This window comes from Sorex araneus, chromosome 1 (genome assembly GCF_027595985.1).
Source record: "Sorex araneus isolate mSorAra2 chromosome 1, mSorAra2.pri, whole genome shotgun sequence".
Lineage (NCBI taxonomy): Eukaryota > Metazoa > Chordata > Mammalia > Eulipotyphla > Soricidae > Sorex > Sorex araneus.
The window spans coordinates 119,371,078-119,388,849 of NC_073302.1; the positions used below are offsets into that span (position 1 = coordinate 119,371,078).

At 40.6% G+C, this 17,772-nt stretch overlaps 1 protein-coding gene across 1 annotated transcript in view; it reads left to right on the forward strand.

The window, feature by feature from the left end:
- Positions 1-17,772, forward strand: part of CDH6 (cadherin 6) — a 146,833-nt gene that overhangs the window by 113,027 nt on the left and 16,034 nt on the right. The window contains exons 5-8 of the mRNA XM_004605565.2: positions 214-381; positions 3,024-3,211; positions 6,921-7,174; positions 15,570-15,706. Of these exons, the coding sequence (XP_004605622.2) occupies positions 214-381; positions 3,024-3,211; positions 6,921-7,174; positions 15,570-15,706 (747 nt within the window). The remainder of the gene's footprint in view (positions 1-213; positions 382-3,023; positions 3,212-6,920; positions 7,175-15,569; positions 15,707-17,772) is intronic.

Here is a 17,772-nt window from a genome sequence, read left to right on the forward strand (position 1 = left end):
TTTGATGTGTACTTATTAGTACTGATACCATCGGTGCGTTGCTTGAATCTCTCTATCCCCGGTAGGGTTGAAAATTTTTCTATTACAAAGGTTCTTTATGAGATCAGCCTTCCGTTTTGCCTGTTGTGGGTAATAACCTATGTTTGCATAAACAAATGATCCCATAAACCTTTTTAAGGCCTCGCTTTCCACTTCTGAATTCCGTATCCATAGGTATCATCAAGACAGCATTGCTCAGCATGGATCGAGAAAACAGGGAGCAGTACCAAGTGGTGATCCAGGCCAAGGACATGGGCGGCCAGATGGGAGGCTTATCCGGAACCACCACTGTGAACATCACGCTGACAGATGTCAATGACAATCCCCCTCGGTTTCCCCAGAGTAAGAAGAGCTAATTGAATGGCTTTTCTCTGTGCTCTAATTGTGACACTCTCAGAATGATGATATTCTCTATTATTGTCAAAATCAATGAATGTAGGAAAAAATAAGCACTTTTATTAAAAATGGGTGGACTGGAGTCAGCACAATAGTACAGGGAGGAGGGCATTTTCTTTGCACATGGCCCAACCAGGGTTCCATCTTCAATTCTGTAAGGTCCCCATACCCCGCCAGGAGTGATCCTTGAGCACAGAGCCAGGAGTAAGCCTTAAGCACTACTTGTGGGCCTCCCTGTCAAAAAAAAAAAAAATCAGTGGACTGTGGCTGACGATGTGGTTCAACAGCAAAGTACATGCCTTACATGAGTACATCCTGAGTTTCATCCTTAGCTCCACCAGAATAATAATAATAATAATAATAATAATAATAATAATAACGTTAACATTTATATTCAGCAAATGTGAATATTGTGTTTCTATACTTATAATTAGCTGAGAAATTCCTAATATTGCTGCCATAAATGCAGCAGCATTGTTTAATTTCCCTTTATTAAAACGACTACTACAGCATAAATTTGCTTGTGCAGAACATATGTATACTAGTCTGCTGCTATTTGTTAGGAAGAATTTAACTTTATATTTTGTGGATTTAATCAGGCATGTAATCTCTTTTAAATCCTCACAAAGCTTTGTAAGGGGAGGATTTATCATTTTATTGTTTCTAAAAATACAACTGTGGAAATAACTATGTATTTAATCCATTTGGTAGTATAAATGGGTTTATACATTATGGTTAATTGAGATACTGAAAGTCATCTCCAAAGTAATTAACTCTCATGATAAGATAGGAGGGAAAAAGAAGGAAAACATTTTCAAATGCCCATTTGCATCAAACAGTGCGCTGGCCCCTTGCAATAGCAGTACTGGTTTTGATGTGATTTTAGTTCCAGGAACAGAATTCCTTTCTGGCTGTGGTCTTCAAATAAAATTCCCCCAATCCTGTCTATCCATCAGGAAACAGGAAACACACTAATCATGGCATTGTTGTTTTTAATTCTCTTTTTTTTAAGCAGTCAGCTAATAGAGTGCTTTGATTAATAATGGAGATACACATGAAGCTACAGGAAATAGTTCAATTTTCCTTGTTTTTTTTTCAAGTACTTAATCACAGTTTGATAAATGCAAAACAGAATAGCTAATGAGGTCTGATTTAATGGGTCAAACGAAGGTTTCTTGACCCCTAAGAATTCCCCTCACAGAGGCCTGAGATGAAAATGTCAGCTCACCAACACTTTACCCCAAAACCTCCTTTTCTATCTGCAAATGCCCTGGGGAAGGGTAGGAAAAAGATTCATCACTCCTGCATGCCTCTGGGACCTTCCTTAGTCTCCGCTCTCCATGGGTCGCCTGTGATCATCACTGAATTATGTAGAAAGCAAAGGAGGGGACGAGCACCTCTAGAGAAAAAGTCTGTTTTATCATTTTATCAAGTGTGCAGCCCAAAATGAGCAGGTTCTTCATATTATTGAATGACTCAACTTTAGCTGTCATAGTATTTTTCCGAAACAATAAGTTTGTTTTCCTTTTCACATTTTTTCCTTTCGTTTCTTTTAAAAAAAAATATATATCTTCCTGCTTTGATCTGCAGTGCCAGGGATCAAACTCAAGTCAGTCATGTACCCCGTTTTCTCTCCCTCTCTCTCTTTCTCTCCCTCTCTCCTCTCTCTTCTCTCTCTCCCCTCTCTCTCTCCTCTCCTCTCCTCTCTTCTCTCTCTTCTCTCCTCTCTCCTCTCTCTCTCCTCTCTCTCTCTGAACTGTTTTATTTTTTATGCTGAGGACAACTCTCATGGAATTGCCTTCAACTAGTTTTGCAACATGAAGACACTTTTCTTAAAAATGGATATCTACGAAATACAGATTCTTTTAAATTAAAAAATATTGAGATTCTGTGGCTTACACTAATGTTATTAATGGTTTCTCGTATACAGGTTTGAATTACTAGTATAAATATAAGACTGAGAGAAACCTCTGCATAGAAAAAAAATACCGTAATGAAATCTGAAAGGAAGAATTATCAAAAGGGGCAAAAATAAGCGCTTTCTCTCTCTCGATGTGTTTTCTTAGTTCCTCCCTGACAAGTAGACCAGCTAACTCAGTGTGAGTGAAAGAACGTCTATTTGGGTACTTTCTCCAAATTGCTCTAATTTATATTCCCCTTGTGACATTGTTACTAGCAATGTCAGGAAGAACTCTTTGAAAGATACCTGGTAATTGGCTGAAGGTCACAGTTCACGTTAGATTCTTTCCCAGTCTTTGGGGTAGATTATGTTAACAAGGGGCTTGGAGACCTCGAGTGCCCTCCTCTCAGCTGCCTTCCTCCCAACCACGCTATGAACTTTAAAGCCTATTTATGGGACAAGAAAAGTGTTTTCACTTTGCAAAGGAACAGGTCACCAAGAAATACTCTTACCCATCATACGCTTAGCAGCCAACGAGTGGCGCACCGGGCGTGACATGAAGAAAACCATCAATCTGCCTGAGCTTGCGTCAGTGTCTGCCGGATCCGTTAGGAAATGCATTTTGTTCTGATCAAAATAGAGGGCACCTTAGTCTGTGCGTGACTCCCGTCCGTCTGCTGATTCCTAGGCACGTACCAGTTTAAAACCCCGGAATCCTCTGCACCCGGCACGCCCATCGGCAGGATCAAAGCCAGCGATGCTGATGTCGGGGAGAACGCTGAGATCGAGTACAGCATCACTGAGGGCGAGGGGCTTGACATGTTCGACGTGGTCACCGACCAGGACACCCAGGAAGGCATCATAAGGGTCAAAAAGGTAACGGCTCTTGTTAAGGCCAAATGGATGAACGTGTGTACTTTCTTTTTTTGTTTTGTTTTGTTTGATTGGTTGGTTGGTTGGTTGGTTGGTTGGTTGGTTGGTTGGTTGGTTGGTTGGTTGGTTGGTTGGTTGGTTAGTTGATTGATTTCTGGGCTTACTCCTGGCTCTGTGCTCAGGGATCACTTCTGGCCATGCTCAAAAGGACCATCTGCAAGGATTGAACATGGGTCAGCTGCCTACCCTATGTGCTGTATCAGGCCCCATCCCCAACATGGGAACTTTTCCCTGCTTCCCAAGTAACCAGGGGCCCTCACAGGTGTTCTAGACTCTTGTCTTCATTTGTTCTTAAATCCCCATCCTTCATTACAGTGTGGTCTCCTTTGTCTTTTAGTAACGTTATATAATCTTATGCATTCATTCGTTGCCTACTTGCCGCAAAGATTTATTAAAGTTGGGAGGTGGAGTAGGCAAGGAGATAGCACAGCCCGGAGGGAGCTTGCCTTGAAGGCAGCTGACCCCTGTTCAATTGCTGGCACCGCATCTGGTCCCCCTAACACTGAGAGCCATCATCTCTGAGCACAGAGCCAGGGTAAGCCTCAAGCACCACAGACTGTGAACCCCCACCCAAAAAAAATTATTAAGGGCCTCTTATACAAATAGTACATGCAAGAAGCACTGTATCACTGCCGTCCCATTGTTCATCAATTTGCTCGAGCGGGCACCAGTAACGTCTCCATTATGAGACTTGTTGTTCCTGTTTTTGGCATATTGAATATACCACGAGTAGCTTGCCAGGCTCTGCCGTAGGGGTGGAATACTCACAGTAGCTTGCCAGGCTCTGCCGTAGGGGTGGAATACTCACAGTAGCTTACCAGGCTCTCCGAGAGATCCGGAGGTATAGCGTAAAATTTAAAATAAGTAACATCTGACTCTGTTCTGAGATAGAATGTTACCTTCAGCAGGATTTCTGTGCTATCATCAAACTTCCATCTTGAGGCTAATCTGGAGAGATAATAGCAGGGTTAAGGCACTCACCTTTTATGCTGAGGACCCCGATTTGCTGCCAGGTACCACAAATTGTCCCCCAAGCACTGCTAAAAATTACCCTTAAGCAGGAGTAAGCCCTGAACACCACTAGATGTGACCCAAAACAAAAAATAAAAAAGTTTTCCACTCTGAGAAGGTGGGGAGGCAGTGGGACAAGTGTAACCTGACAACAAATTTCTGAAAAAAGCTTTGAAGGAAAAGCATAATCCAAACAGTGGTTTAAAAGACCTGAATTAGAGGGGCTGGAGCAATAGCACAGCGGGTAGGGCGTTTGCTTGCACATAGCCCGTCTGGGTTCGATTCCCAGCATCCCTTATGGTCCCCTGAGCACTGCCAGGGTAATTTCTGAATGCAGAGTCAGGAGTAATCCCTGTGCATCGTTGGGTGTGACCCAAAAAGCCAAAAAAAAAAAAAGACCTGAATTGAGGGATCAGAGAGATACTACAGCAGGTAGTGCTCTTTTCTTTCACCTGACTGACCCAGATTCAATCCCACGCAGCCCATATGGTCTCCTGAGTAAATCCCGGAGCACAGAGTCAGGAGTAATCCCTGAGCATTTCCAGGTGTGGCCCCAAAACAAAAACGAAAGACCTGAATTAGGGAGGCAATGCAAAAAAATAAACTCAGGAGTTATGAGTTCCTTCACTAGTTATTGGACCTTAGTAATAAAAAAGTTTTTATGTTCTAAATTCCTATTTCCCCCTAATTGCTAACTAACTCTGTATCCTTCTCAAATAAAATACCACAGAGCAGTATGCAAATGTGTGAAAAGCATTAAGCCAATAAAAATCAATGATCTCCATGCTTCAAAGCTAACAATAGATCCATTCTGGCTAGAGTTTTAAATGATTTTCTTTTCCCCGTGTACAGTGTAATATTTCCTCTCTCAGAATGCTGCTGTTTGCTGGTAAATATGAGTGCAGGTGGAGAGAAACGACAAGAAATTTTTCTTCAGCGCTGAGTTCCATGTCTTAATATCTAGAATCGCCATAAAACTTGTCTGAGTGACACTGAGACTGATGCTTTATACTCTAATATCATTAAGGTGCCCATTAGAGTGCATTAACCTTTTTAATTTTCTTGGTGCCTTATCAGATTCGAGCTGAAATTTTGCCTCACCGACAAAATCGCATTCACTATCATCTTGATTAATTGTGTTTCTAGTGAGTCTTGTCATATTATCATCTAAAACTCAAAGTCAGCAAGAAGCATTTGGGTTCTCTGTGTCTCACCGGTCGAGATCCTTTTCCTAAAGACCTCTGACAATAAGGATCATTCCTATTTTCCTTGGCAAGTAATTAGCTCAGTGCCTTCATCAGGATATTATTTTGGAATATTTTATCACGCCGGATCCAAAAGAGAAAAACAATGTTTTCATTGACTTTTATCTGAATGAGGAAGCAGAAATCCTGAAGCAACTCAGGTTCTTGATCCCAGCTGTACCGTGGATCACTGGCATGCGGACAGTGGTTGACATGGAGCTTCTTATTCCTATTCCTGGGTATTCTGGCTTCATGATGCAGCTGGGGTCCAGACTCTAATAAATTGGAATGACCCAAGTGCTCAATTATTTTGTGAGTTTCTCCTGTGCAGGGGGTCCAGGCATCACTCATGGCAATGCTTGTCCAACCCAAGCCAGACTCAGCAGTGAGATGCTACTCAGGACCAGTGGTCCTGAGGGGTTACCAAGGCCATCCCTGGCAATATTCAGGGGAGTGTGCAGTGCCCAGGGTCAAACTTGGGGCCTTGGGCATGCCAGGGAGATGCTTCAGTTCTTTGAGCTCATTTCCCCAGCTCTTCCCACTTGGAAGTGATCAGTTATAAAAAATTAATGAGGGCCAATCAGTGCCTCTATTGCAAACCACAACACCCAAAAGGAGAGAGAGAACAAAACAGAATGCCCTGCCACAGAGGTGGGGGGTATGGGATGGGAGGGTGGGAGGGATACTGGGAACATTGGTGGAGGAGAATGGGCACTGGTGGAGGGATGTAAACAAAATGCAATCATGGAAGTTCATAAGTTTGTACCATACCTCAAGGTGATTCACTAATAAAAATTTTTAAAAAATAAAATATGAATTTGATCTAAAAAAACATGATTGATATGATTGACAGTAATCTATGTTGGAGGTTCCCGAATTAATTTGGCCAACCACTCATTTTAGAAAAAAATTAATCTACCACTTTTAACAAACAGATAACATCCCCTGCTCTCCACAATTGCACCCCAAGGTTAATAAAAGCCATTCTGGGACCTTTCTATTACCCCAAGTTGGGGCAGTACTACCCACTTTGGGGAGCACTAAAAATATTTAGCAACTTGCATAGTCCCCTGTGATCAGTTCAAAGAATTCCTTAAAGAGGCGTCTGTAACAGAAGGTGTTCCCGGTTCCCTGTCTTGTCCTCTACCTGACATCTCAGGCCCTTTCAAGGCAGCAAAGGGTTTGTTTCCACCACATTTTCATTGGGGCTGTGCTGCATCTAAACTTCGTGCCTTTCCACACCATGCTTCTATGCAGTGAGTTCTCGAAGCAGAGTGCTCCAAGCTGTGCGGTGCTTTCTCACACAGTGATTTGCACAAGAGATGGTTCATCTCTAGTCTTTTTTTTTTCTAGCTCAGCTGCTTTAAATACAGCCATTTTTTTCTCCCTCCTTCAAGCTCTTGGACTTTGAAAAGAAGAAAGTGTACAACCTCAAAGTGGAGGCCACCAACCCTCACGTGGAACCCCGCTTTCTCTACCTGGGTCCATTCAAAGACTCCGCCACCGTTCGAATCAATGTGGAGGATGTGGATGAGCCGCCGGTCTTCAGCAAACTGGTCTACGTCCTGCAGATAAGAGAAGATGCGCAGATCAACACAACCGTCGGCTCCGTCACCGCCCAAGACCCAGATGCTGCCCGGAACCCTGTCAAGTAAGTGGAATTCTGTGACGTGTCAAACTTCAGAAGTTTGACATTTAATTATTTGTCTACACATTAGAAAATGAATCCTTTGGGTCCCGAGAGATAGTACAGGAGCCAAGGCACTTCCCTTGCAATGTAGGCGATCCTGGTTTGATTCCCTGGAGCCACAGATGGTCCCACATTACTGACAGGGGTCATACCTGAGCACAGAGCCAGGACTAGCTCTTAAACGCCAGTGGGTGTGGCCCAAACTGCCCCCACGCCTCTAAAAAAATGGAAAGAAAAAAAATGAGGCCTTTTGTTCCAATGACGCAGTTGTCTTTTCCTGAAAAGCTACTCTATATGACACCTTTATTCTCCTTGCTCAGCATAAACATTAGCTTAGCAGCAGCATAAACCTAAAAACCACAAATTGCTGTTGAGGGGAGACAGACAGGGAATAGGGTGGGGAAAGCTGTCAGAGTTACCATTTGCATAGGATGTTCTGAGACCGAATGGCCGTGAGTGTTTTACACTCATATTTATCAGAGAAAGCACTGTGGTTTTTTAACAAATAAGGCACAGAGCTTGAGAGCCTGTTTCTCGAGTGTAGACAAACTTTTCAAGAACAGTTAGAAGCAGAATTATGCTCTATTGGGATATGTAATTTTTCCTTTTGCAGACGAGGATAGAAACAAGAACTGCTTTATGATCTATGCCTGTATAGTACTGGGGAAATTAATAGCGCTGAACCTAAATTTATACTGTGTAAGCAAGCTCTATTTTCCCGGGGCTCTCCTTAGTCTTCAGAGGTAAATCATATCACAAGAAAGCCTCATTGCTCTTTGGGATCAAGAATGATTCCCTGGGGGGGGGGGGGGGCCGGAGCAATAGCACAGTGGGTAGGGCATTAGCCTTGCACGCGGCTGACCTGGGTTCGATCCCCGGCATCCCATATGGTCCCCCAAGCACTGCCAGGAGCAATTCCTGAGTGCAAAGCCAGGAGTAACCCCTGAGCATCGCTGGGTGTGACCCAAAAAGCAAAAAGAAAAAAAAAAAGAATGACTCCCTGTTCTAGACTCTGTTTCCAGCTTTTAGCCCACAGTTTCATTGACGGGCTGAGCCACGCACCAAACTAGCACAGCATTGTGTGAATTCTCTGTGTCTAAAGTAGGCGACTTGAGTAGTTGGCAGGACTGTCGCCAGTGGATCCACCTATTTAAATTCACATTGAAATACAAATTTAAGTCGACAAATATAATTCGTATTTAAATCCGAAATAAGTCCAAACATAGTTCCACAAATGTAAATCCATGGAGCGTCTCCTGGGGACACTTACCACGTGGAAGCGTGCCCAAGGCTTTTAGGGCTGTAGCAGAGAACAATTCCAAGTCCTGATCTCATAGCACTCACATTCTAACTGGGGCACACGGAAGCCAGCAAACACTTTGGAAGGTGGCAGCTGAAAATAAACTGTAAGCAAGAAGAGTGTAGACGCAGAGCGTTCACTGTGCAATTGTAAGATCTGATCGCAGAGCTTGCTTGCCATGTGGAAGCAGTCAGAGCGAGGAAGCTTGAAGAGTAAGAGGAGTAATGGGGCCGGAGCAATAGTTACAAGAGGGAAGATGCTTGCCTTGCTTGCAGCCAACTCAAGTTCTATCCCAGCATCCCTTAGGGCCCCTTGTGCACTTCCAGGGATAATTCTTGAATGCAGGGATAGGAGTAACCACCGAGCAGTGTCAGATATAGCCCAGAAAGAGAACAAAAAAAAAAAAAGAAGGGGAAGTAGAAATAGTAATAAGGGGGGAGGCAAGAACCAATCAAACAGTTTGCAGTATAAACACTTTTACAGCAGGTAAAAGAGTTTAAAGATGGGGGGTGGAGCAGGAAGAATGTGGACGGAAGAAAAATCTAAGGCAAATGGCCAGAGGGAGGTACATACTCTGGTGGAAGGTGTGTTGTTGGAATATTGTCTACATGACACTCTATTATGAATAGTATTGTAAATCACAGTGCCGTAAATCTATTTTTTCAATATTTCAATAGAATAGAACTAGATGGAATTCTTTTAAGGAGTTTGAAACTTTATAATACAGGAAAGAGAAGGACAGGAAAGGAAAGGAATCAAGGGGGAAGTAAGAAGAGACAGGGACAGAGGCCTTGGGTACATAGGTGGGGTAAAGACACAGTATACTTATATCATCTAAACCACAAAATTGGCGACACTTGAAAGTAGGAGATCCAAACTACAACAACAAAACTTAAACATACTGTCAAGGAGGCAGGCTGGTGGGTAGGAGGAACCCAGGGACACAGGCAGAAGGAAGTTGACATGGCTGGTAGGATTTTATTAGAATATTGTATGCCTGGAACTCAGTTATGAATTACTTCATATATCATGGCTCCTTAACAAAAACTTTAATAGTTTGAGGGTTCTAAGTAGTCATTTTCTTACTTTTTAAGCTATCAACCCCTTTGTTAATATGAAACCAGCAAGTCCTGAATCTAAAACACAACACTATCTGGCTCATTTTGGGGAAGTAATTTTAAATCACTGGGAGTCTAGACTCTGTTGTGTTATCAGTCTAGATCTAGATTAGACAGTGATCAACCCAAAGTAACCACATATGAATTCCAAGGATCATATGCGACTTCATATACGTTTCATATTCTAAATGAGAAAAAAATGAGGATAATTAATTATGACCATGATGTATATGACATACATGATTTGGGGAGACACAGGGATTGGGGACCACACTTGGTATTGCTCAAGGGGTACTCCCAGCTCTGTGCTCAGGAATGACCTGACAATGCTTGGGGGACCGTATATGCTGGGGATCAAACTCGGATCCATCGCATGCAAAGCAAACACCTTAACCCCTGAGCCTCTTTCCAGCCCAACACAAATAATTTTAAATATTATCACAACTCTTGTCTCACTTAAATTTTGCTCTATCTGCATAAGAAAAATACCTATGAAACAATTAAAAAATGTGAATGTGGGCCAGCCAGATAGAACAGGGGTTAGGACACTTGCCTAGTGAATGGCCTACTTCTGTTTGACTCCCAACACCGCATGGTCCCCTACCATCCTAATACTGCCAAGGACACCTTCTGCACACAGAGTCAGGAGTAGCCCTTGGACATGGCCCATTAGGCAGCCCAAAACCTCCCCCAAAGAAATATATTAAATTGTTAAGGCTAAAAATTTACAGGTAATAGGTTTGGTTTCCTCTTTGATGGGTCAACATGTTTTCAACTGAGACCAATCATATCCGCTGGTAATTTAGAGTACCTTATTAGGTCTGTTTTACATTTTTTATACTAAATATCAGTTTCACCCACTGCATGATTTCATGTTTTATTAAAGGAAGTAGTTAGCTGACAGATTGGGTTTACTGACAGCTAATTTTGAAATGTTATTATGCCAGCTTTCCCTTGGCATGTACAGGTTCCAGAAATTGCTATAGGTTGGAGGATAGAAATATACAATAATATGTATTCATATTATTATATAAATTCATACTCCATTGATTCATTTTATATAACAAAATGGAAATAACATGGGGCTGGAGCGATAGCACAGTGGGTAGGGTGTTTGCCTTGCACGCAGCTGACACGGGTTCGATTCCCAGCATCCCATATGGTCCCCTGAGCACCACCAGGAGTAATTCCTGAGTGCAGAGCTGGGAGTAACCCCTGTGCATTGCCGGGTGTGACCCAAAAAGAAAAAAAAAATGGAAATTACATGAAGAAAACACTTTCATGGATAGTTTTTTTTTGTTATTCAAGATATAAATATCAATAATGAGGGGCCACACCAGACTGGATGGAAATGTAACATAGAAGCCAACCAGTCTTGACTAAAAAAAAAAAAAAGCATTAACACAGAATGCTTTTCTTGAAATAACAGCTTAAACCCTCCAACCAGGACAACTTAATGTCCCTATGGTGAGATACAACAATTTTCACAAATTTTCTCCTGTGGAAATACTTTTTGATCATTCTGTTAGCCATTTAGTGGTAACAAGCAATAAAAAATAAATTATTGTGGGCCTATTAGTGGGGTGATTGGGAAAATGGGGACTATGGTAGTAGAGGGAAGATAACAATGGTGGTGGCATTGGTGTTAGAATATCAAATGCCTGTAACAAATCATCATTAACAACTTTGTAAATTACAGTGTTTCAGTAAAGTGTGAAGGGGAAAAAAAAACAAAAACCTAAATAAATAAATAAAAAGAAAAAATACCAATGAGGTGTTAGATTGCATGCTAAATGCACAATTAAAACTAGGAAGTCTGTGCATCACTGTGGGCCCCAAACGTTGATTTATTATTATGCAGACACAAATCTTTATCTCATTTATCATGTAAAATAAATTCCTTCCAAAACTTTACCACAAATGACTTTTGATTTCTTACAGTCTTGTAAAATATCACTGAGTACATATTGTGAAAAATTTACTTGCAAACACACTTCTTTCCTGAGCAACAAATCTTCTTGACTTGAAGATACATTAGAAGACAAATTATTGAATCATGGAATACAATAAAAATTTTGGAGCAAAAAGAAAGAGCTGCATAGCAGAATGCTTTGCTGTGATCATAGTGGGATTGATTATCTTGTTCCTTATCAGTTATGATTATAATTATTATGTCTGGATGGCAAATAGTCTTCTATAAATTGAAAATATACTTTTTGTATTAAATCACCATGAGATAAAGAGTTACAAAGTTGTTCATGATTGGGTTTCAGTCATACAATGTTCCAACACCCGTCTCTTCACTACTGTACATTTCCCGTCACCAATGTCCCCAGTTTCCCTCCTTCCATCCCCCCCACCAAGTCTGCCTCTATAGCAGGCACTTCTCTCTTCTCTCTTTCTCTCTCTCTTTCTCTCTCTCACTTGCTCTCTCACTCTCTCACTTTCTCTCTCTTGATCTCTCTCGAATTGAAAACATTTTTTAAAGAAAAACAACAAATCAGTAAGACTTTGTATGTAAGCATCTTTCTTAAATAATGTAGAAATCTTAGGTTTCCAATTAATGTCTTAAGATCCCCATTCAAAAAATAAGATGTGTTCAATCTAGGTATTTTCCAAATAGCTGCTTTCTATTTAGTATCAAATGCAGGGACTGAAGAGATAATGCAGTGGATGGGGCATCTGCCTTGCATGTTGCTAACCAGGACTCAGTGGTCATCAGCTGGGCTCCCTGAGCCCAGAGCCAGAAGTAAGCCCTAAGCACTCATGTGTGGTAAAAAAAAAAAACTGACTTATACTTGGCTTGCATGCCACCAGCCCAGGTTAATCTCCAACACCTGATCCCCCCAGCAAAGCCAGGTGTCGCCCCTGAACACCGCCAGATGGTACCCCAAAACATAAGTCAATGAAATAAAAAGCTATTTTCAGCTAAAATTCCTCACTCCATACCACTATTTTATGGCTTGATGGGAAAATATGATTACTTATAAAACAGAATCCCAGCAGGAAAATGTGAGATAAAATTAAAAAAAAAATTACCATTGCATAAATTTGCCATAACCTATAAGAGCAATGGGTAATACACCTTAAAGTTGACATTTTATGAGGAAAATACTAATTTTTTTCATATTTATAAATTTATTACAGAGGCTATAAATGTTAAGTTTTGGCTTTGGTAAATAATATGCTACACATGTTTATCATTCACAAATTAAGAATGAAAAAGAATGTATAAGCAAGTTTCAAGCAGCTGTCTAAGTTCTTAATATATGTGGGTTCCTGATATAAACAACAAAAACAAAAGCTGTTTAATCTGTTTCAACCCTTTTGATAATAAGATACTAGGTTTCATAATGTTACAACTAAACTCCTAACCCAAAATGATATTTAAATTGATATAACTCAAGTTGATATCCATAGTGAATTTCACTAAATCTCTTTAAAGTCCAGTTTAAATAGCTTACAATAATGAAGTATCCATTTTACATAGATCCCCACTAGATGATAAAAATAGATTTTGTGAAGATGAAATACATTGCTTATTATAATTCACTAGCCATATTTTGAAAGAGTAATTAATTGCAATAGGATCTTAGGCATTGTGCTTTTTAACAAGTTAGTAACCAGGGTTTATTTTATTTTTAATTAGTGCAGCCATTAGAATTCCACATGTATGTGACTAGTTAGGTCATTCACTTAAATTATATTTCTACTAAATTGATATCTTAAAAACTTCCTACTGTAATAGTAAATTTGGGAGTCCAACACAATGGGAGGGTTGTTTTTAAAGACCTTCCTATGTAAATTTCTGAGTTTTCTCTTTTTTGTTCCTAATGACCTTCATATGTAAATTGCTGAGTTTTCTCTCCTCTCTCCTTACTGCTCCCTCACAAGATTTTTTTCCCTGATGTAGCTATTCCAAAATCTAGTCATAATTTTGGGGCTGGAGTGATAGCACAGCGGGTAGGGTGTTTGCCTTGCACGTGGCCGACCCGGGTTCGAATCCCAGCATCCCATATGGTCCCCTGAGCACCGCCAGGAGTAATTCCTGAGTGTAGAACCAGGAGTAACCCCTGTGCATTGCCGGGTGTGACGCAAAAAAAAAAAAAAAATCTAGTCATAATTTTAAAGAGAAGATAACATTTGTCAGTGTCTAATTTTCTGTCATTATCTGTGGTGTGAGAGCACACCAGGTAGAGCGTTTACCTGGCATGCTGCCGCGCCGGGTTCGATTCCTCAGTCCCTCTTGGAGAGCCCAGCAAGCTACCAAGAGTATCCCGCCCACACGGCAGAGCCTGGCAAGCTACCCATGGAGTATTCAATATGCCAAAAACAGTAACGAGTCTCACAATGGAGACATTACTGGTGCCCACTCGAGCAAATTGATGAGCAACGGGATGACAGTGATACAGTGAACTACTGTGTGAGGCATTGCCCTTCTCTGGTTTCTAAGCTGCCTCTTGTTCTCCTGGTTTTTTTTTCGTTTTATATATTTAGCAAATACATGTAAAACATTTTACATATTTAGCATATTCCTATTCCGCTCTGGCTCTCATCTAGTCTCTCTGGGGTCTGTTCTGTTGATTTTCAAAAGATTCTGCCCTCAGCATATGACTCTCCTTTACCGGACATTCTCCTTCTAGAAGTCAAATAGGAAACAGAGGTTGTCTCTCCTCCAGAACTTTATCTTGAACTTCAGACTAAATATCTGAGACACCTGAGTCTCAACATACCAAACCTGGAGTTGTGATTGTCTCCAAACCTGGTTCTTTATTTTCCTTGAACAATTTGGGATCATCCAACCGTTCTCTTCAATTCAATAAATGACACTGTTCAGTATGAATTACAGAGGGATCCTCCCCTACTAAGCATCGAGGTGCACTTAGACTAAATCCTGACTGTGGCTAGCCCATCCCTGTATCTCTTCCCAAGCTTCTCTCCAAGGGCCTTCTCCTGCCTCAGTCATACCAGCTACCTTTTGGCTTATTTAATACACACAGACACACAGACACACAGACACACACACACACACACACACACACTCTGATTTAAATAAAATGTGTAACCAGGGCCAGAGAGATAGTGCTGGAGTTAAGACATTTGCCTTCATGCGCCTTCTATTCCCAGCACCACGTGGTCCCCCGAGCACAGACAAGAGTTAGCATTGCTGAGTATGGCCTAAAAATATAGAAAGAAATACAAGTTAGATGGGAAAATAGCTGGTAACACTCCTTTATGACACACAAGCTAAAGTTCTACATTTTCTGAATTAAAATATAACAACTGCTAACATAATTCGATCCAAACTGCACATTCAAAAACAAAACAAAATGGAAAAAAAAAAACATTTATGAACTAGGGAAATGACTCACAGGCATGAGCACATGCTTTGCACGTGGGGGATCCAGGTTCAATTTCCAGCACCACATGGTGCCCTGAGCAACACCAGGAGTGACCCCCCAAGCACTGAGATTCGAGTAGCCTAAAAACACCCTCCATAATAAACTAAATAGACATTAGTGTTGAGGCTCAAAACTATTCATCTTGGCTAGTGAAGTGAGTTTACTACTATTTTGCTTTGTTTTTGTTTGGGAACCATACCCGGCGATGCTCAGAGATTACTCCTGGTTCTGTACTCAAGAATTACTCCTGGCAGTGCTCAGGTGACCATACGGGATGCCAGGGATTGAACCCAGGTTGCCCGCATGCAAGGCAAGCAACCTACCCACTATCCATCTCCCCAGCCCCTAGGGGTGTACCATTAAGACCACAGTGGTAATAAACAAATTTCTCTGAATGGTTCGTTTAACATAAAGTTAAAGATACATAACCAGGTAAGAAAAAAAAATCCATTAAACACATATTTGGGGAATAAATTTAGGATGTGAGGATAGCAAATCCAGAGCACCCGTTTCTAAACTGTCCCCTGCCTTTTCAGGTATTCTGTTGATCGGCACACAGACATGGACAGAATATTCAACATAGATTCTGCAAATGGTTCCATTTTCACATCAAAACTTCTTGACCGTGAAACAGTGCTCTGGCACAATATTACAGTGATAGCAACAGAGATCAGTAAGTGCAACCTCATGTCCCTGCTATTCCCAGCTGACAGGGGGAGTCTCCAGGGCCCCGACTCGTCACCATGCATTCAGGAGGCCTCTCAACACAGATGGAGGGCACGAGTCTTGTCATGCTTTGCAGAGACGTTTCTTCCAGACATGCATTGATTCACTCATAAATGCAGAGGCTTTCCTAAGTACGAAGAAATTCTATAGTTTAGAAACAATGAAATAAAAATGCATCTCGCAACAGAGGTCGAACTGGTACTTGTTGGTACTTATTTGATTTCCCCAAAGCTTTTTTTTTTTTAATCACAATATTACAGAAAAACTGTAAAAAGAAGTGGGCTCACGTTCAGACACTGAGGTGGGGGGAGAGGGAGCAGGTATATACAAATATGTAAAGATACTTTAGAAATCTGGGCTCTTCATCTTGCAGCTTTCTATTGAATTTCTATTTTAAAAACATTAAAGAACTTTAACATTTTTACAGAAAAAGAAACTTGATGAAAATCCCATAAGTGGAAATTCTGTTAAAAATATTTTAATGACTTTAAAATTTCACCCTTTCTGTGATAACATAAACATCATTTTTACAAAATAATCATATGTGTATTATATTTATATAATTAACTTACAAGTATATATACTTATATTATCATCTCTACTATTACCTAAATGTTACATGTAAAATAATTATATATGATATGTAGGTATATTGTTATATAAAAATTATATAAACATTATGTGAGCCCATGAAATTTAAGGCAAAGGAAAAAGTGGCCAAAGCCCATCTCAGATGCAGTGATTCTTAACAGTGAAATTATGCAGCAAGTGCTACGTTTAGACCTAAGTACCTCAAGGCAAAGAATCTTTAAATAATATTTGTTTAAAAGTAGGCTTCTAAAGTATAATGCAGGTTTTAGGTTTCTTGTTTTTTATTTTAAACTTCAAACATTTTCAGTTTATCTTAATATCTAGCATAAAATATTCCATGTTGAATGCCATATTACTGTAATATTCTTTGTCACCATATCTCAAGAGTATCTGAAAGACACTGAGTGGAATAAATTTTTTTTTAAAAAAAAAGCAATATGGGCAAAACAAACTGTCACTTTCTGATAGTGAGAAAAACTCCTCATTATTAATAATTTAGGTAAAATTTGCTCTTCAGAACATGAAGAGTTCTATACTAGATACCAACTTCAGAGCATACTTAACTGCTTTAAAATTCCAAAATTATTTCCCACTGGGGGGGTTGGGTGGAAAACATTTTTATAATGCATTAACATTTTATTTTTAGTGAAATAGACATTTCATCAATAGCATCAACTTTGTGCCTAAAAATTCCTGTTTTCAAAGTTTCCTGTTTTTGTGATAGTGTTTGAAAATGCTCATGATAATGACCTTTTAAAACATCATCGTCTGCAGCTCTGAGTGTAGAAAAATCATGGGAGCAGGATATTAGATGACAAGGATCTTAGGAACCACATTGACCAAATTTCTCCATGGCCATTGCTGTAAGAAGAGCTGAAAGCCTGTGTACAACCAGCTTCTTCCCACCCTCACCCCCGACCCCCGGTCTCACATGGCTTTTTTCTCCCTCTCACAAGTCCGTGTTTTGACATGGTTTCATCCTGCTCTCACTGTGTGTCTCTATACTAATGGAGCCTTCTCAGAGACGCCATCTCTGATCAACCATTCCAAGTATCATATCACCCCCCCCCCTCTTTTCAGCTACTTTTCCTGGTTTAATTTCTCCCTCGCATTTAGTAGCAGACAGATATGTATGCGATTAACTTGCCACTCCTTTATTAGAACCCAGCTCCAAACACCAAGACATTTGCTAAATGCCCTGCACCCCAGAGAGTGTCAAGTAGTTTATTTAGATAGGACACACTCACTAAGAACTTATGGAGTGAGTGAGCAGACCGAGGAACAAAGTAAATGAAGAAAGCTGAAGTAAGAGATTCCCGACTCCGGATTCTCAGACCAGATTATCTGTCTTCCTCACAGCAACAGGAAGTAAATGATCATGGAAGAGAACTCAAATACTTGATTTAGCTCAGATCTTCATCA